We start from the raw sequence: 19,876 nt of genomic DNA on the forward strand, positions 1-19,876 counted from the left end.
AAAAAGCTTCTAATTTATTTATTTTGGCTCCAGACTTTCAGAGTTTCCCTTAGGAAAATAGGGCTGCAGCCCTATTTTGGGGTTGGTTTTTGGTTTTTTTGTTTGTTTGTTTGTTTGTTTGTTTGTTGTTTTCTTTTGTTTTTAATTTTTAACATGGGATGAAAGCTGCAAAAGGTGCCTCATTCAGCACTATCCAGAATGGTCAATAGGGCCTCTGAGAAGATACAGGCACAGTGAAAACGTGACCTTATTGAAAACTACTACTTATTGTCTATATCAAATGCCACTTCTATTCTTCAGGTCCCCAGAAGAAAAGCTACAGCCCATCTGCCTGTCTCCAGCAATGCCAGCCAGAGCCCTTCAATTCTGGGGGAGATTTCTGGCTTTGAATGCTGAGCACCTGGTCCTGCTGCACTGACCCGGAACACCAAGCACTTCTGGTCAGTGGCTGCCCTCAGAGAAGAGCAGGGACACGGTGCTCTCTGGCAATAGAACACAAGCCTCACTGCATAAAGAGAGGATATTGCTGAGTGTGGAGGACGAGGTACTAAGGCAGGTAAACATGCACACATGCATCAGTGTCTTCTGCACTAGAGTGGAATTAGCATGTCTAACCAAGCATAAGGAGTCAATTACTCAAATAGTCAACCTCTGAAAGTAAAGTTCAGATTTCACAAGTAAATCAGGCATCACAGTATCTTAACTTCCAGTATGGGAAACTGATAATCACAGCCTGAACCTCTAATTAATCATTGAGGCAAGTGTTGGGTCAGCTGTGGGAGCACAGGTGAGAGTAATTCAGCTGTGCTCCCAAAAGGGGTGGAGCTTGACTCCACCTCTCCCAGACTTCATTTTAGGGCTGACCAGCACTAAGGCAGTATCTCTTTGAGATTGCTCCTTTGTGGAGATTGGATAACCAGCCTCAGCATTTTCCAGCTAGACTGAAGGCATCCATATTGGTGAGTTTTTCCTATAGATAACCTTTTGGATATATATCACCATCATTCTTGTATTATTACCATCTTTGTATTATTTCTACCTTACAACCACCATCCTTGTATTATTCTCACCTTGCATCTCCCTACAGCAGATAGTCCTTAGACAGGAAGCTTAAAAATTGTTATGATGGCCTTATTCGGCTAATTGTGTGTTCATACATTTTAGAATGCATTAATCAATGTGGATGATACTGTCTGCAGCCCCAGTGATATGGTAACTGGTATGTATGGGTGGAAAGATTTCAGCATGGCCTGAACCATCAGAAAAAACAAACAAACAAACATTGGAGGGAATTCCCTCCATCGGAAAACAACATCTGCAGAGAAAGGGGCTCATTTGACAGACAAGTTATTCCCTGCCGTTATTTGCTCAGCTCCATTGAGTTCATACATGTAATGGTTGCCAATTACTATGCATATACATCAGGCAGGGAAAGAAGGTCTGATATGCTCATCCCTACAGATTTAAGCCAACAAGGACATTCAAGATCATGCTGGAGCAGCTTCTGAGTGCCTGATGGATCTGTGCATGTCCATGTTCATTGCAGAGGAGTTGAACTAGATGACCTTTAAGGGTACCTTCCAAGTAAAATGATTCTATGGTTGTCCATGCTCTTTAGTACCATATTCAGTGCCAAGACCCAAGATTCTTTCCTCTTTATTTCACTTTGTTTGTTAAAATCGGTAATATGTGCACCTTCATTACTTTTGAGAACATACGGTTAATTTACAAACACATTAACATGTGCCAAAAGCTGTTCCCTTTGGTATTAGAACTCATTTGTCGAGAAGCAAATCTAAATATATATATATAAGCATCTCTGTGTTGAAGTTGTAGAGGAATTATTACAGTGTCACTCTTTGTCTAACTCAAAATGGTCTTGATATAAGTGAAAGCGTAAGAACAACACAACTGAAACTTTCACTCCATTACAAAATGAGGACAAAATTCATCATTACAGGCTGAATAGATTAATTTTAAAGAGGCTTTTTAATTTTATACCATTCTATATGGAGAGCTGAGATTATCTAGTTCTTGGTTTACTGCTATGCATATATATCTCAGTGCTTACAGCGTGAGCTGTAAGGCTAAGAACAGAATTTAATCCTATTTTTTATTTTTTAAATTCAGTTTATACATGTTGTGATTGATGACTTAGAGGGACTGATGATAAATCCACCATATGACTGATGGGCACTAATGGTCAAACTGAGTTCTACATCAGTGATACATCCCTGTTTTGTCTTTTAAAAAAGAAAAACTTTAAATTTGACCAATAACTTCTGTTCTACTTTAGGCTAAAAACTCAGATGAAACAAACTGGTTTAAAGTCTCTAAAGCCACAAAAGAAGTGGATCAAATGAAAACAAAATGGATTCTCCAAAAAATGTGTTTCTTTTCCTCCTAAGTGGCGAAAACTAAAGGGAAAAAAAATCCACACACAAAAATTAAATCTAAATTCAACAGCCAGGACAGTTTACAAATCACTTCTGTAGCCCTGAAGCAGGATGAAAGGAAATAAACACACTTCATGGTTAGTAACCTATTAACTGACACCAACTGTTGCAGCTGCGAATAAAACAAATGCGCGATAAGATTAGATACGTTGATTACACCTGGCCATCTGTAAATTACTACTTAACATAAGAATCACATGCTTTATACGAGCTACTGGGATGAATGCAGACTAACTGTTGTTCTTTATATTTTTCCCCTTCAGTAAATAATGGAGGAAATAATAAGGAACAACTTGCATGCAGCTGATTTGTTTTTCAAGTTCATACAAAGTTTGCCCGGTGTTTCCTTGCTTTACAAGAGGGAAGGAGCAAGCAGAGCAAACATGGCTGTATCTCACCCACACAGACCAAGCAGCTCTTCTAAGTGCAGTTGATTTGGATCAAGAAAGCAGCCTGAAGTGAGAGTGCCTTCAAGGAGTGCGAAGCCCTCTCAATATATTCCATGATTTTGAATGAAAATGTAATATGAATACAAATTAACACACCAGCAGTTACAGCAGCCATATTTTTCCCTTGAGGAAGCCACCAACAGCCCCTGAGTAACAGTCTTCTTTATTTTTAGGCTAGGAGGAAAAAAAATATAGAACAAAGAAGGAGGAGACTGGTTGCATGCACAGCATGGGACGCTGCTCACTGTGCTTAGGTGTGGGTATGAGAGAGCTTGGGAGTGGAGACAAGCACAGTGCTGCCCGTAGGATGTGGCCTTGGCAGCTTAGGAGGGAAGCAGGGTACCTGGCAGGAGAGTAGCCCTCTGGCTGCAGGGCCACTGTCAGACAAACTGCTTGCTGGAATTGTACCAATGCTGCAATTTGTCCTTCCTCCTTACACATACTATGTTAGAGTCAGCATTAAACAGCAATACTGCTACTCCTGTTCTATTATCCACTGTGTTACTGCCCTGAATTCCTGAGGGAGAGCAGTTGCAGGCAAAAAATTGCAAATGCAATCAAATATCTGAGTGGAACGCTGACTGCCTCTGTGAGACACTTGGGTGTCAGATGTCTTTCATGGCTAGATTTGCTTAGAAATCCATGAGCAATCCAAAGAGCAGTCAGACATCAGCTCTGCTCCCCTCATTTGCAGCAATTTTTGCATTAGATATTGAGCGCTTCCAAGAAGCAGCATGAAGCCTTTTCATTTGCCGTCAATATCAGCATGTACAGCAGCATGCATTTTGAGAACTCAGCAACTGAATATAAGTATGAAGGGTAGAAGATTACAAAATACATCAGCATGTGTCTATGTGTGATCAGCTGAGCTTCCTTCACTTATAGCAATAGGGACAGAGTTTTATGTAAGGGATAAGAAAATGTAGAACCAGAAATAGTTTGCTTGAGGAATGTAAATTATGGATGAAGATTTTTATCTTCATTGGTAGATGAGCAATTCATCTTGCTATGTGTGATTCTGAAGATTAAACTGATAACCTTGGAAAGCAGTGGGACGGGAGCTAGAGTGTGGGGCACAGCCACCCTGCAGCCAGATCCCAGCTGCTGCCAGGGCCTCTCAGAGGATGGAGCAGCCTTTAGCCACAGCTGTGGGACACATGGACCAGGGGGAGACCTCAGCACCTCCTCATGTTCCTGGTTCCTGTGTTGACTCATTTCACAGTTTACTCAGGCATTTCTACCCATATGCTACACACTGCAGGGTACATCTATCCCCAAAAGCAAGCATCTCCAGTGCCCATTCCTGCAAGAACTTGATACTCCCCATCTTTTTAACTCTGTAATCTAAATGTTAGTGGGTTTTTTTTTGTTTGTTTGTTTTTTCCCCACAGTGGTTTCATTGCTGGTGTCTGATGATGAATATCTTTTTCCTTTTGTATACAGAGGCCATACACCGGATCCCTCAGGACAGTGCCTGTGTGTGTGCTTTTGCTATCAATCTGCCCATTGCCCCTGGGGTGTTTCCTGACACAGTCACACACCTCAGGAACGAGCATTGCTTACACCCCAGGGGCAAGGCAGTTTTCAGAGACACATCACAGCGCTGCATCCTGGTTACTTCCACCCTGAGCAAAACATTTACTTTAGGAACCAGCTGCACTGTTCCATGCCACACCATCAGAGGTGTGTGCAGGGCAAGGGGCAGCACTCCACATCCCTGGGGACACCACGTGCACTCTGCCACTCTGCCTGTTGGCAGAGCTGCTGGCACTCGGCTTGGGCTTGCCTTGCATCTCCCTTCCTCCCTTTTGTTCCACCGCCTGACATTTGCATAACCACTCAGGAAAGCAAATCAGAATAATGAGGCAAGTTAAAATGTATAAGAAAAGAAAAAGGAAAAAAGGCATTTGCCAGTTTGGTTCCCATTTTCAGATGGCTTCCCAGTGCTGACTGTAAAGCAGCTGCACAAACACTAGCCCTGCACAGGGCAACTGAATGCATGGGGGTGCGAGCACTGAGAAACCACCAAGTCTGCTCTTACAGAAAGCACTTCCAAACCCCCACAGTGAGGTACAGGGTACACAGCACCTACAAGTTCCAGCTCAGAGGTTGATGCAGTTATTTTTGGTATTGGGTACCCTACTGGGATTTAGTTGATACCTAAGTGGGTAATATTAAGAGCTCTCAGCAAGCTGTCCCTCTCTCTGGCATTAACATAAGTTTGTTTCTCCTCTGAATGAAATGGATATAAGAATAGACTAACTGGTTGCACGTGGTCTTTCCTGAATACAGGCAAGTTTTCTGATATGCCAGCAAGATTTGCACTTCAAACTTCAAAGGCAGTCCTGATAAACCCAACAAAGTGTGGTTCAGCAGGTAATCTTTTCATGCGAGTGCTTTGATTATCAAGAGCAAGATATTTTTCACATTTTTCAACTGCTATGTTTATAATCTACAAAATAAATTGGCATCCTCTTATACAATATTCTATAAATCAAAGAATTTATAAAGCAAGAATCAACTGCTTAGGGTTTTTTTAGTTCATTTCTGACACTTAGGTAAGATGCTAGACTGTGTCTATTTGTGAAACACATGAGCTGAGGTTTAAAGTTTTGTGATAATATATGCAAAATGCCTGAATCTTGTCATACAAAACAATGTACGCTATTCTGGCTTCCTGAGGTTCCTTGCAGATTATTTGTTATTTCTGATAGCAGTTAATCAAACTTAAACACAAAGTCTATAAAGCAATGCAAATTCAGACATCCTGCCTCACTTAAGCGCACCTGCATATTCAGATTACTGATATGTACACTTCAGGAGTGTCACTGATAGATCAGTGTAGGTAGAAAGGGTAGTGTAGAACCCTATCACCTCCCTTTTCTGACATTCTGCTCAAATAGATGTAGTTCTTTGAGGAAACATAAATAAATAACTAAAAGCTTTTGAAAATACCTCTGTTTTTGAAATAAATATTTAATATTTCGGATCTTATGTTGAAGCGGTAACCTCATTCTCTGCAAGCTGCATGAGCAAAGTAGGTGACAGAAATCATTGAATAGACCATAGAATAGACAGTAGCAAGGCAGAATGGCTTCATCTAAAAAATCTATTCAGAAAAGATACTTACTGTCACAGCACCACCATCATTAAGAACAATTACATGGAAGGAAACCAGGAAGAAAGCCAGCATTTTTATTTTTTTTGGTACTGAACACAAAAGAAATAAGAAGGTAAGAAAACTACTTTTTTTTCTCTCATTTGTTTTAGATTAAAACATATCCTGCCTCTTCCCACCAGAACTTGCTGTTGCTCTGCTGAACAGAGCATCTGTGCATCAGAAACAGCAAATTGAAAGAACAACGGTAAGTAACGTTTGTTTGACAGAAATTAGCCTGTTATTTTGTAAGGTCAGAGGGCTAAATGAGGGGAGGGGAGAGTGGAATTTCCTAGTATGAAGGTAGTTTTATGGTAAAAAATGCTAAATGTTGTCTAAAGCTGGAATATCAGAAAATGATAGGCCACATGAAGGCCATCCTTAACAGCAGGACACTGCTACTGTTAGTCATAGTTATTTCTGTGCCTCAGAAGATTGTAAAGTTAAAGACATTAGAAATAATCCCAGCAATTAACTCCACTGTCCTGCTCTGAGCAAGATGCAGTGCCATTGGGCTCTGCAGAGACTCTGGGGGAAGCCATCCTGGTGACAGTGTTTTGGCCAGCTGAGTCCTCTGAGCCCTCTGTGCTCCCACAATCCCATACAGAGTGCAGCCCTGCTGTGGTGTGGTGATGGAATTGTCTTGGCCTGAAGTTGGATCCTGTAGATAAACATCTATGAATGTCAATCTCAACCTAGAGAGTTTGCAAAGAAAGGCAACAATCCTGTTGAATCCAAGGCAATATATTTTTTCTTAAGTTTGGTTATCTTGAGTATATAGTTCAAGAAATGGTCTCTCAGGAAACAAACTAGAAATGCTAAGCCTTAAATTTTAAAGAGTACAAAACATCTCTTTCCTATGTGCATGGGAATTAGTTTATGCCTCCTTGCCATGAACACCAAGTGTAAGCAGTGTTTTATCTAACATCAGAAGTCACTCACACACAGAATCATACAGCAAGCAAAGTCCCTATAAATGGTCCTTAGATAATAGCTAGAACTTAAATGAGCTCATGGTGGTTTTGTAGCTCCACTGTGACATCATGGCACTGTGGAAGTGAGTGGAAAGATTACTTCACACTTGATACAATGTGGGCTTCTGCTGAGCTGTGTTCTTGCAGCTGTTTTCTCCCTTCTAGAGACAAAAGAGGAGGAGCTGAGTGTTATGAGAGTGAGGGCAGTAAGTGTGCAGGAGAAGGAATGGGAAGATGAAGGAGCACAAGAGGCTGGGAAGAAGTGTTGTGGGGCAGCACAGAGAAATGCAAAGGTCTGATAGTAACAGTATAAGGGGGAATGGCTTTAAACTAAAAGAGTAGAGATTTAGATTAGATATTTGCTGGAAATTCTTTACTCAGAGGGTGGTGAGGTACTGGCACAGGCTGACCAGAGGGGCTGTGAATGTCCAATCTCTGGAGGCATTCAAGGCCAGGTTGGATAGGATCCTGAGCAGTCTAGTGGCTGGCAACCCTGCCCATGGCAGTGGATTATCTTTAAGGTCCCTTCCAACCCAAACTATTTCATGATTCTGTAATTCCTCTCCTCCTGAACTGCCCTTCACAGAGAAGCCTCACCGCAGCCCCAGCTCATATCCATGCAATCTGTTCATCCATATGCAGCAGACTGGTAATTTCTGTGCAGCCTTTTCAGAAAAGACCTGCCAAAGCAGCTTTAAAAATGAAGAGCTTTTCTTACCTTCAGTTGTTTTTTGTTTTTGTTTTCTAATATATTTAATATGTCTTACACGATTGCATAGAGGTTTATAGATCTTTCCTAAATAAGCAGAGCGTGTTTTCAAAGTTTCTCTTTTATTATCTTAACAAGGCTTTTGAACAGGTGCTGCTCATAGAGAACAAGTTGAAACTTAAACATTTAAAAACGTTAAAAACGATAGAAAGTATTATCGTATTTTCTAATTAAATATTTCTGGGGAGGTGCTTCTGCCTTCCCAAACCAAACATTTCCATATAAGTGATTAATATCTGAATTAAATATGCATAAATACATAAATATGTATACGCAAATGGCTCCTAGCCTACTTACCATATTAAATGAGCTAGCATTCCCATAGCAAGAGCACTGCATTTTTATGTGTATTCAAGTGAAAGTTCCTCTTAACAAAAAAAGCAGAGGGTTTCAGGTGCTTGTAAAACAATGAAAAAAAGCAGTATGAATGCAAATGATGCAATTGCATAGTGGAGTTTCCTTCTTGCCCGCAGAATGAAGGAGGGCCCACTTCAGTGCCTCGCTCTACACCTGACCTCTAGGCACACTCACCTTTGATCACGTAGATATGCTATTACCAGGTTATTTGTAAAGCCAGGCTTTTCCCCCCTTATTTATCACCGGTATCTCATCAACCTTGTATCAAAATAGGAACAGAAAGATGATGGAAAAGGCTGGTTTGGCCTTGTCATTTCCAACTCAAAAAGGCTAAAATCGCCACCATACACTTATTTAAAATGCAGCACAGAATGTCAAGGCAAAATATATGTCACAGAGATGAATTTCAGCTGCAGACAGAAATATGCTCTTTTTTGTTGTTGTTGTTTTAAGGGATATAAGACACTGTCTTTCTTCACCACACTGATGCCTGTCACAGACTGACAGGAAGCAAGATGTCCCAGGAATTGCTTTAATTAGCTGAATATTTCATTTCACTTTGCTAAGTGACCAAGTGATGCTACTGCTCAAGATGCGCCTGGGTAAAGCACCCGCCTTGCTGCACACAGGTGAATTCAGCCTCCACAGGGACCTCCATGCCTGCCTGTGCCCTTTTTTCCCCAATTAATCAACTAATGAAAGCTTACTGAAGTCTGGAGTGGAGTCTGCACTGTTTCTCACATCCTAAAGAGCAGAGGGTGTGGAAAACTTTGAGTGCGGGAGGTGCAGGTCAATGAGACTGGGCACTAGCAACCATCAGCTTCAGAGAGGGGGGAAAATCGGCTGCAGTGTTAATTTTGTGCACTTGAGAGGTTTAAGCTGATAGAGCTGGTTCAAACACTGAGCCTTGAGTCCAAGCTTCTGGGGTGAGCACTGTCTGCAGTTTCGGGCACCACAACGTAAGAGAAAAAACTTTTAGATAGTGTCCAAAAGGGCTATGAAATGGAGAGGCGAGGTGTATGAGGAAGAGCTGAGGTCTCTTGGTTGAGCAGAGGAGGCTGAGGGGAGGCCTCACGGCAGCCTGCAGCTCCTCACAAGGGGAGCAGAGGGTCAGCACTGAGCTCTGCTCTCTGGTGGCAGGGACAGGACCCCAGGGAACGGCATGGGGGGAAGGTCAGGAAGGGTGCTAAGAAAAGGTTTTTCACTGAAAGACTGGTCAGGCATGAGAGTCAGCAGCATCCATTGAGCAGGCAAGAACATGGGACAGTGCCTGTGTCGAAGGGCAAACTTTCTCTCTGCATAACAAAATGGTGCAGGGGAGCAATCCCCAGGAATGGGGCCCTTGTTTCCACTCAAATCTCCTTATCTTCCATGTGGAGGCATCTCTCAGACCACAGAGTCCCCACACCCAACACAGCCAGGTTTGGCCACATCCATCAGCCACTGTCACAGCGGCCCCTGGACATTATAATGGCCACTACCATATAAATACAGTGGCATTGGCAGCTGATCCATCACTTGCTGAGCTTCGGTCTTCTTATACACGCATGTATGAAGGGGAGAGGAGCCAGAGACAAGAGCTCTTGCTTGTTTTAGCACAATCAGCTGCGAACTTCGAGGGTTCCAAAAAAAACCCTCCTACTTCTTTTAGTTTATATCTTCAACACCATTTACAATTACAAAATTTATTAAACACAATAACATTTTTTCCCCTTTTTCTTTTTTTAATACAAAGGTATTTATTTAAAATACGCCTGCAGATGGGCACCAGAACGTAAGAAGATTATGAAATTATTAGAAAGAGTCCAAAGCGGAGTTATGAAGGCAGCGAAAAGCCCAGAGGGCAAAGATGTAGGAGGAAGGAAGAGGACAGAAGGAGCTGACCCTGCTGCGGTCCCGGCGCTTCCCACGCGCGGAGCAGAGGCTCAGCGCTGCCACCTCGCGTCCCTCCGCTCCCGGGGCTGCAGCGTGCGGGAACACGAGGAAGTTTCCCGTCTTCCCAAGTTTTAAACGGCAGCGAAGTGTTGCCAATGCTCTTAAAAGTGCATGTTCTAGGTGGAAGCTGAGTGCTTACATTTTGACACCCGTGCTTCAGATTTGGGGAGCTTGAAGCACTTTCACCGCAGTTGTCGGAGGATTAGGAGTGGAAGCAATTAACTTCAAGGAAGCAGCCAAGAAATCGTAATAAAATGCTTTTACAAAGTTTCACATCATATTCTTGCAATTGCTTTATTAAGCAATTCTAAACCGTGCTTTTTACAAAAGCTTTCATCCAGGAAATAGCTCGCTGTGCCCGTGCACCTCTGGGAGCAGATGGGGGTGGCCATTTGCATGGAGGTGACCGCTCACCTGGGGTCGGACGGGTTTCTGGAAGGCAGGGCCTTTTGACCTGAAGCACAACGGAACGGGAATGCTCTCTGGAGCTTTTTATTCCTATATCCGCCTATTGCTTTCGTTATTTGCTCCCCTTTGACCTGCGCAGCGATGTGGGAACGTCTTACACACCGTGTAGTTCGAAAGAAAACTCACAGAATGACCCGGGTTGGAAGGGACCTCAAGGATCATGTAGTTCCAACCCCCCTGCCTGGCAGGGCCACCAAACATACACATTTACTATATCAGGTTGCTCAGGACCCCGTCCAACCTGGTCTTGAACACCTCCAAGGACGGGGCAAAACTCCTACCTGTAAGGCAAACAAGGGGGCTGCCTACGGAGGTGCCCCTGGGTGCCCCGCTGACAGGTGGGCTGCGGGCTGCGTTCGTGCCGCTGCCCGCCAGCGCCGGGAGCACCGGTAGAACAGCTACGGGCGCTGCCGACCCGCCCCATCCGCGGGTGTCAGCCCGGGGGGGCGGGCAGCCGAGCGGCCACGCAGCGTGAAGCTGAGGGGCCGTTCTGCTGTCAGGGGGCGTAGTTACGAGGCGGGGGACGAGGTTTTAGCCGGGAGGAGGACACACGGCGCACCCCTACGGCAGCGTGGGCGGCGCCGCGGGCCGTGCAGGTGACCGCTGAGCGTCGGTCCTCGGAGCTGTCGCGGCTCCGCAGGGCGCAGAACGCGGCTCTTTGTGCAGGTGCGCCGCACGGCGCCGCTCGGTGCCTGAGCGAGCGCGCGGCGTTACTTCACACCCTACGCCGCTCCGCTCCGCTCGCCCCGGTTCTGCCGCTCCCCGCGGCGCCGACCGCCGCCCACTTCTGCTCGGGGGAGGCGCGGGGGGCGGGGGCGCGGGGCGGGACGGGGGCGCGGGCACGTGCGCGGCGGGGCGCGGGGCGGCGCGCGGAGCGGTGCCCTCCTGCCCCTTCCCCAGAGTTCGCCCCGCCGCCGGGAATGAGGTCAGCGCGGGCGCTTCTCATTGCACGCGGCGCTTATTATCGCGCCGCGCCGGCCGCCAATCGGAGCGAGGCGGGCGGCGCTTGGCACGCGGACGCGTTGGATACAGCGCGCGATTGGCCGCGGCGCGGGCTGCGAAAGGATAAAGCGGCGCGGGGCGGGCGCGGGCTCCGCTCTCAGCGGCTGCCGGAGCAGCGCGGCGTGCGGGGGGCGCGGGCATCGCCCGGCGTGCGCGCGGCGCGGCTCGGCGGGGGGCGGCTCCGCGGGCACCGCGCGCTCTGCGCGCTGCGGGACGGGGCTGAGCTGAGCCGAGCCCGCTCTGCCTGCGGGACGGACGCGTTTTGCACGGGCACCGTTTGCGGCATCGTCCTTTTTTGCGTGAATTTTTGCCTCGCTGTTGGGTTCTTTTTTTCCGCCGTGAATTTTTAAATCGCTTTACCTTTCTTTTGCTTTTTTTTTTTTTTTTTTTTTTTTTTTTTTTTTTTTTTTTTTTTTTTTTTTTTTTTTTTTATTTTGATTCTTTGGGCGCTTTCTCCGCACGGTGCCCCACCGCCGCACGGAGCACCGTCACCACGCGGCCCGCAGCCGGGGGCCGCCTCCCCCCCCAACCCCCCGCAGCCCGGGGCTGCCGGCGGGGCTCGGAGCGGAGCGGCTGCCCTGAGGGGGCGCGGCGTTGAGGGGAGAGCGAGGCGGAGCGGCGCCACCTGAACCAAATCCCAAGCAAAAAGCAAAAAAAACCTCCCCCCAAAAAAAGAGAAAAGAAAGAAAGAAACAGTTTAAGGACAAAAGCAGAGCCTCACGTTGCGGCGCGGCTCCGGCAGCAAGTCCGCGCGGAGCGGCAGCGCGGCGCGGCCGGGGCCGGGCGCCGCAGTGGAAGCTGCCCCGGGGCCGGCCCGGAGCCCCCCGCAGCCCCGCGCCGCCGAGTCGAGCCCCGCGGCCGCAGCCATGGTGCAGCAGACGGGCACGGCGGAGAACACGGAGGCGCTGCCCGCCGCCGAGACCTCGGCCGCCGGGGTCGGGCTGGAGCTGGGCATCGCCTCGTCGCCTACGCCCGGCTCCACCGCCTCGACGGGAGGCAAGGCGGACGACCCGAGCTGGTGCAAGACGCCCAGCGGGCACATCAAGCGACCGATGAACGCCTTCATGGTGTGGTCGCAGATCGAGCGGCGGAAGATCATGGAGCAGTCGCCCGACATGCACAACGCGGAGATCTCCAAGCGCCTGGGCAAGCGCTGGAAGCTGCTGAAGGACAGCGAGAAGATCCCCTTCATCCGGGAGGCGGAGCGGCTGCGCCTCAAGCACATGGCGGACTACCCCGACTACAAGTACCGGCCCAGGAAGAAGGTGAAGTCGGGCAACAGCTCTGCCAAGCCCGCGGACAAGGCGGACAGGGCCGCCGGCGGGGGCGGGGGCGGCGCCGGGCCCGGCGGGGGCAGCGCGGGCGGCGGCCCCGGCGGCGGCACGGCCAAACCCGCCCCGAAGAAGGGAGGCGGTGGCGGCGGCCCGCGGCCCTCCCCCGCCGGCCCCAAGCCTCACGGCAAGGCGGCGGCGGGCGGCAAGGCCTCGCCGTCGGGAACCGGCGAGCCGACGGCCGCGCCCCCCCCGCCGCCGCCGCCCGAGCACCAGGCGCTGTACAAGCCGAGGGGCGCGCCGGCGGCGCCCGGCAAAGCGGCGGCCGAGAGGAAGCTGAAGCGCGTTTACATCTTCGGCGGCGGAGGGCCGGCGGCGGCCGCCTCGGGCTCGCCCGGCGGCGCCGTGCCCGGCAGCCCCACGCTGAGTAGCGCGGCCGAGGCCGGCGACCCGCTGAGCCTGTACGAGGAGGCGGGCGGCGCGGCGCGACCCGACGGGGACTGCCCCTCGCCGCCGGGCGCCCGTTCGCCCGCCGAGCACCGCGGCTACGCCGGCCCGAGAGCCGCTTCGCCCGCCCCCTCCACGGCGCGATCCTCCTCCGCGTCCTCCCACTCGTCCTCCGCCTCCTCGGCCGGCTCCTCGTCGTCGGACGACGAGTTCGAGGACGACCTCTTGGACCTGAACCCCAGCCCCGGCTTCGAGAGCATGTCCCTCGGCGGCTTCGGCTCCTCCGCGCTCGACCGGGACCTGGATTTTAACTTGGAGCCCGGCTCGGGCTCGCACTTTGAGTTCCCGGACTACTGCACCCCGGAGCTGAGCGAGATGATCGCGGGCGACTGGCTGGAAGCCAACTTCTCCGACCTGGTGTTCACGTACTGAGGCGGGGCCGCCCGAGGCCGGCGGCGACCGAAAGGACCGCGGGAGCGCTGCCCGCCGCTGTGCCACCGCCCCGGGACGGACTGAGAAGGGACCGCGGTGCCGCGCGGAGCTCCCGCGGGGATTCGTCCTCGCCCTCTGCTGCGATAGAGCGACCAGAACTGCTTTGAAAGGAAACGAGGATCGGCTGAACCCTCCCCCGCCCCGCACTGCTCGCTCCGGGGGCTGAGGTGCCGTCGCGGGGCCCGAAAACACGAAAAAAAAACCCCACGATTCATCCTCGGAATCGTGATGGTGTCGGATTTTCTCGATGGTGGCTACATAGAGCATGTTACCTGTCTGTCTGTTAAGGTTTATTGTCGGACCGTGGAACAGTTTGAGAACGTAGCGTTAGGGCGATGCGAAGCGGACAGATGGCGCTCTGTTTGATTCCTACAAACTATCACCAGCTCTTTTTTTTTTTTTTTTTTAATTATTATTATTTTATTTTTATTATTTTTTTTTCACTCTTTAACTCTTGAAAAGGATTCAAACGCAACTCAATTGCCGTGCTGGACTCTCAGATATTCAGGACCAAATTTTCCCTCAGCTGTGTCCGTGTGTGTCCGTAGGGCCGCGGGGTGGAAGGACTTTGCCCACCGACGGCCGTCCCCGTCTCCCCGTCCCGTTCCGTTCCCGTCCGTGCGAGCGGATACCGTTTCCTAGTGGACGTATTTATACTGCCAAACGTTTCCTGCCCGTCTTTCTTTGTCCCCTTTTTTTAGTAGTTCTCGTTGTTACCCGCACCGTTTTTAATGTCTCCTTCACGGAAGGGCTAGAGTTTTAACTTGGAATTTTTTTTATATATTTAAATGTAGACTTTTTGACACTTTTAAAAACAACGACAAAAAGAAAAAAAAAACACAAAAAACACACACACAAAAAAAAAAAGAAAAAAAAAAAGAAGAGAGATGAAAACGTTCGATTATTTTCTCAGTGTATTTTTGTAAAAAATATATAAAGGGGGTGTAAAATCGGTGTTAATCGCTGTTTGGATTTCCTGACGCGGACAGTAGGGTTTCGGCCGACCCGGACACGCGTGTGCGCGCACACCGCCTCCCGTCCGCACGCCCGCCCTCCGCCCGCGTCGCGCTCCGATCTGCAGGCACTTAAAGGCACAGCATCCCGCGCCGCGCCCCGCTCGTACCGGGGGGAGGGAGGGAGACGGGGAGGGTTACGGCGAGCGTCTGCCGCCGTTTGGATGTGAACGTCCCCCCGAACGGAGCGCGGAACCGGCGACTCCGCGCGGAAAGGGATCCTGTACCTTTAACTCGTAAACCACATCTTTTGCACTTTTTTTCGAAGCAAAGCCGTGCCGTTTTTAAACCACTGGATCTATCGAAATGCCGGTTTGAGTTCGCGACACTATGTACTGCGTTTTTCATTCTCGTATTTGACTATTTAATCCTTTCTACTTGTCGCTAAATATAATTGTTTTAGTCTCCTATGGCATGATGATAGCATATGTATTCAGGTTATAGCTGTTGTGTTTAAGATGAAGAAAGTGAAAACATCTTTGTACATTTAAGTCTGTATTATAATAAGCAAAAAACAAAAAAGAAGATTGTGTGTTTATGTATGTTAATATAACATGACAGGCACGGGGACGACGTCTGCCGAACGAGGTGGTTCCGTTAAGGGTTTCGCTTTTATTGTTATTATTTTATTATTATTATTAATTTTTCTTTTTGGTCATCCATCCTGTGCAATACGCTGTGTAGAATTTTTTTATTATTTTTTTTATGGTTTTTTGTTTTGTTTTGTTTTTTTATCGGTGGAACGATCACCCACAAAGCAACGTTGGGAAAGAAGAGGGGGAAAGAGAAAAATGAAATCATGCCAGCTAACCATGTCACGTTCACTGCCTGTCAGATTGTCGATATACCTTCTGTAAATAACCTCTTGTGTTTTTTTGTTTATTTTTTGTTTATTTTTTGGTTTTTTGTTTTCTTCGGGAAGGAAATAAAATCAGCTGGAACTGAACCCTAACCACGGCTAACGCTCCTCTTCATTGCACCGTTCCGCCCTCGGCTCGGTGATTCGCTCGGACTCCGCCTCCGGTTCGCGACGGGGCGGGCTTTCTCTCCCCCTGTGCTGCGGGCGCTGCTCTCGCCGTGCCCTCCCCGAGCCGTGGAGCCGAGGTCTTCCCCTCTCTAGCGAAGTTTTCCATCCTTTCTATCCCGTCCCCACGCTGAAGCTTCTCCGGCACGCCCCGGCAGTAGCCTTTCACATGCAAAACATTTGCAAACGCGTAGCCCCTCGGTGCCCGCCCCCCTCCTTGATGCTCTGTGTGCCGCCCCGGGGTAGTGCCGCTGACCGGAATCCGAGAGAGCAGGGGGAAGGGCGAGGCCCCGTGCTGCCCGGGAGCAGTTAACCCATGGGCTTATGGTTTCCTGCGTGCCCTGTTCTCAATTCGCGGTTCTAGGTTCGTCAAACACAGTGTTTCTCCGGGGATTCTAAGGTGATATGGTTTGTTGCCTCCTGGCTGCTGCCAGGCTAAAGAACATACTGACAACACTGCTGCATGGGGACATCCCTATGGATACACACTGGAACCTCCACGTGTCCTTTGCTGCCTGCGGTGCAGGGCTAGGCAGGTCTCTAGCAAGAGGAAGTGCACCAGACAAAATGATGCAAGAATATGTTAAATCACAGATTCAGAATGGCTTGGGTTGGAAGAGACCGTGAAGCTCCTCTTATTCCCATTCCTGTCTATATGTATGCATATGCCTATTAGTATGGTTTATCTTTCTGCTGGAAAGGGTATGGGATTGCTTTGGAAAGAAAACTAGTAGCCCACAAGCAGTTGTGATATCTAGCAAATTGATGGCAGTGATTTGTAAATAATTATGTAAAAGAAAACCTGATTTTAGGAACCACAACTGATGCCTCATGATGGATCCTGTCCTGGCCATGGGCCACAGCGGCCCTGTGGGAAGTTGCCCAGTATCACTACAGGGACAGCCTGGGATGGCCATGGCTGCCATGTCCTTGCACTGCACTGCTTCATTGTCAGGGAGCTGTGATCACCCTTCAGCAGACAAGGCAGAGGAAAATGGCTCCATCCCTGGTCTGCCTTCACCTGGCCTCTGGGAATCAGCACTTTATGAGGTTCTACAGCCATGCTGTGATCATGGCCACCATCAAATATCACTTCATGAATTCACTCTGCCCTCTATGAGACCCCCACCTGCTCGTGGCCTCCACAGCACCTTGTGGTAATGCTGAGTGAACTGATTGGTGGGCCATGTGAAAAAAAACCAAAACAAATGAACAAAAAAAAACCCAACACAAAACCAAAAGATTTGCTTTCTGTTTGAACTTCAGATCATTTTGTCTTTAACCTTGATGCTGGCTGGCCCACTCCCTTGCCCTCTTGCCCTACATGCTTTTGCTTCCACATGGAAGAAGAAAAAGTAGCAGGTGAGAGCTTGGGGTCTGACTTTTTAAAAAGTGTGTACTAGGATTGTCTTATACAATAACTCTAAAATGCTCTCTGAAAAGCTTTGAGAGCATAAGCAAGGTATTACAGTGTTACCTCCTGGGCCTATAAGTGTTGCAATCATCTTGATAGTTCAGAGCACGAACATGGCTACCTACCACCTGCCATTTCAGCCTCTTCTTTCCACATGATCTCTAAACATGAGCAATAAGTTTGGCCACAAACATGGGAAAAATGTGACCATTTCCAAGACGCGAATATTGTGGGTCAAAAAGTGAGTGACTAATTCAGAACTCAGCCCTGGATTTAATTGCCTTGTTAGTGATTTTGTGCCTTTTACACAAGCATCTCAAGGCAAGTGGTAGCAACAGCCCAAAGGGTCACTGTGAATTGAATTAAATCCAGTTGGCAACCCCCTGATCCCTCAGGGCTCAGCACGGGTTCCAGTTTTGTTTGACATTTTTATCAGTGACTTGGTTGAGACGATTGAGTGCCCCTCATTGAAACTGCAGATGACAGACAACAAGTTGGGTGGGAGTGTTGATCTGCATGAGTACAGGAAGGTCTGCAGAGGGATCTGGATAGGTTGAATTGATGGGCTGTGTTCAGTTGCACGGCATTCAACAGGGCCAAATGCCGAGTCATCACAGAATGACCTGGGTTGGAAGGGACCTCAAGGATCATGAGGTTCCAACCCCCCTGCCTGGCAGGGCCACCAAACTTCCACATTTACTAGATCAGGTTGCCCAGGGCCCCATCCAACCTGGCCTTGAACACCTCCAAGGACGGGGCATCAACAGCTTCCCTGGGCAGCCTGTTCCAGGACCTCACCACTCTCATAACAACCCCATGCAGCAGCAGCACAGTCTGGGAGAAGAGAGGCTGCAAAACAGCCTAGTGGGTAAGGAACTGGGGGTGCTGGTCAACAGCTGTCTGAACATGAGCCAGCAGTGTGTCCAGATAGCCAAGAAGGCCAGTGGCTCCTGACCTGCATCAGAAATAGCATGATCAGCAGGGCTAGGGAAGCGATTGTCCATCTGTATTCAGCACTGGTTAGGCCACACCTTGAGAACTGTATTCAGTTTTAGGCCCCTCACTACAAGAAGGACATCGAGTTGCTTGAGTGTGTGCAGAGAAGAGCAATGAAGCTGATGAAGGGACTAGAAAACAAGACATATGAGGAGTGGCTGAGAGAACTAGGGCTGTTTACTCTGGAGAACACAAGGCTGAGGGGAGATGTCTTCACTCCCTACAACTCCCTGTATGGTGATTATAGCAAGGAGGTCTCCTTCTCACATGACAGCTGACAAGATGTGAAGCAGCAGCCTCAGGTTGTGCCAGGGGAAGTTTAGATATGATATCAGAAAAAAATTCTACACAGAAATGATAGTCAGGCACTGGAACAGTCAGCCCATGGAGGTGGAGGAGTCCCTATCACTGGAAGCACATGGAAATATGTGGACATGGCACTAAGTGACATGGTGTGTCACTGGATTTAGGCAATGGTTGGACATGATGATCTTGAATGCTTTTTCCAACTGACATGATTCTATGATTTATCAAATCTATAGTAACCAACAGAATGAAATCACCTGGATTATGAGCTAGTCATAACTCATAAGCATGCCTATGCAACGTTTCCCAATACACCTGTTGCTAGGTTAAGCTATTTTGGGTTGCTTCTGATGTGCTTTTTCCTAGCAGTTTGGTAAATCTTAGTATCCCCTTGCCTCCTCCACTAACACCTCCACCTTCTTTTTGCAAATTAAACAGAATTCTCTTGCATGGCAGAAAATCCCATGGCTCCCATTAAATCTTCCCTTTTAAGTGAGAGTTTATCTTGAAGTGAAAGACCCGTGGCTGCTGGTGGGGTGAAGTTTGTTGGCTTGTGACAGAGAAGGTTAGCTTTCCATAACTCAGCCTGATGATGTCTGCCAGCAGATAGAAAATCCTCAGTGCACCCCTATGTGTCCCATCTTAACTGTAGCCAGCATTAACCTGATTGAACAGGTGGAAGACTTATAGGAACAAGACTGGCAAGGGGCCCATATGGGTCTTCCAAAATGGTGGGAGTTGGAAATAGAAATTCGTACTTATGAGCTTTGAATCTTGTTTGGCAGCATTATGCCAGAAAATTACAAGATAAAATGCATTTGCAGTGTCAAAACTCTGCCTTGTATTGGCAGCATCCTTCTAAAGGAGACCTGGAAGAAAAAGCAAAACATTGGTCTTTCTTGCTTTTCCTCTTTGGCTTTCTTAGCAGTTCACAAGGTCTCTTCCTCATTGATTTTATTTGGTTTGTTTGTTTGTTTTTCAGTCTTCTCTTTACTTTCTCTGATCTTACTTCTTCCTGGATGTCTTTCTGACCTTCAAGAGAGTTTTTTTGTTGTTGGTGGTGTTTTTTTTTAACCTTTTTGCTAGAGATATAAATTCCCATTCATTGGACTCAGAGCATTGTGTCTTTCCTGCTTCTCTGACACCCTTTTTCTTTTGCTTCAGCTCTCAACTAATTCCCTTGCAAAAGGCACTTTGCTTAATATGAGGCAGTGGAAGGGAAAGAAATCTAATTTAAGCTGTATCCAAGATGTACCCATGCTACATTATCATCCTGAGACCAGCCCAAGGCTCTCTGATTAGGGTATCTCTGCGCATTGTCTGCCTTAAAAATAGCATGAAGCTGG

The 19,876-nt window shown here is 48.3% G+C and overlaps 1 protein-coding gene and 1 long non-coding RNA gene across 3 annotated transcripts; both read left to right on the plus strand.

Moving 5' to 3' along the window:
- The first annotated feature begins 216 nt into the window (after positions 1-216).
- Positions 217-10,687, plus strand: LOC107309727. Of its 2 annotated transcripts, none has more exons than XR_001553302.2 (4): positions 217-556; positions 5,198-5,281; positions 6,176-6,270; positions 9,898-10,687. It is a non-coding gene; the product is annotated as an uncharacterized LOC107309727 (long non-coding RNA). The 2 variants fall into 2 exon arrangements; XR_001553303.2 differs by lacking the exon at positions 217-556 and adding an exon at positions 853-959.
- Positions 10,688-11,717: 1,030 nt separating this feature from the next.
- SOX4 (SRY-box transcription factor 4) lies at positions 11,718-13,971 on the plus strand. Its single transcript, XM_015854760.2, has one exon. It carries the CDS (start codon positions 12,434-12,436, stop codon positions 13,715-13,717), a length of 1,284 nt encoding a protein of 427 aa, XP_015710246.1. The 5' UTR covers positions 11,718-12,433; the 3' UTR covers positions 13,718-13,971.
- The last annotated feature ends 5,905 nt before the right edge of the window (positions 13,972-19,876 follow it).

This window comes from Coturnix japonica, chromosome 2 (genome assembly GCF_001577835.2).
Source record: "Coturnix japonica isolate 7356 chromosome 2, Coturnix japonica 2.1, whole genome shotgun sequence".
Classification (NCBI taxonomy): domain Eukaryota; kingdom Metazoa; phylum Chordata; class Aves; order Galliformes; family Phasianidae; genus Coturnix; species Coturnix japonica.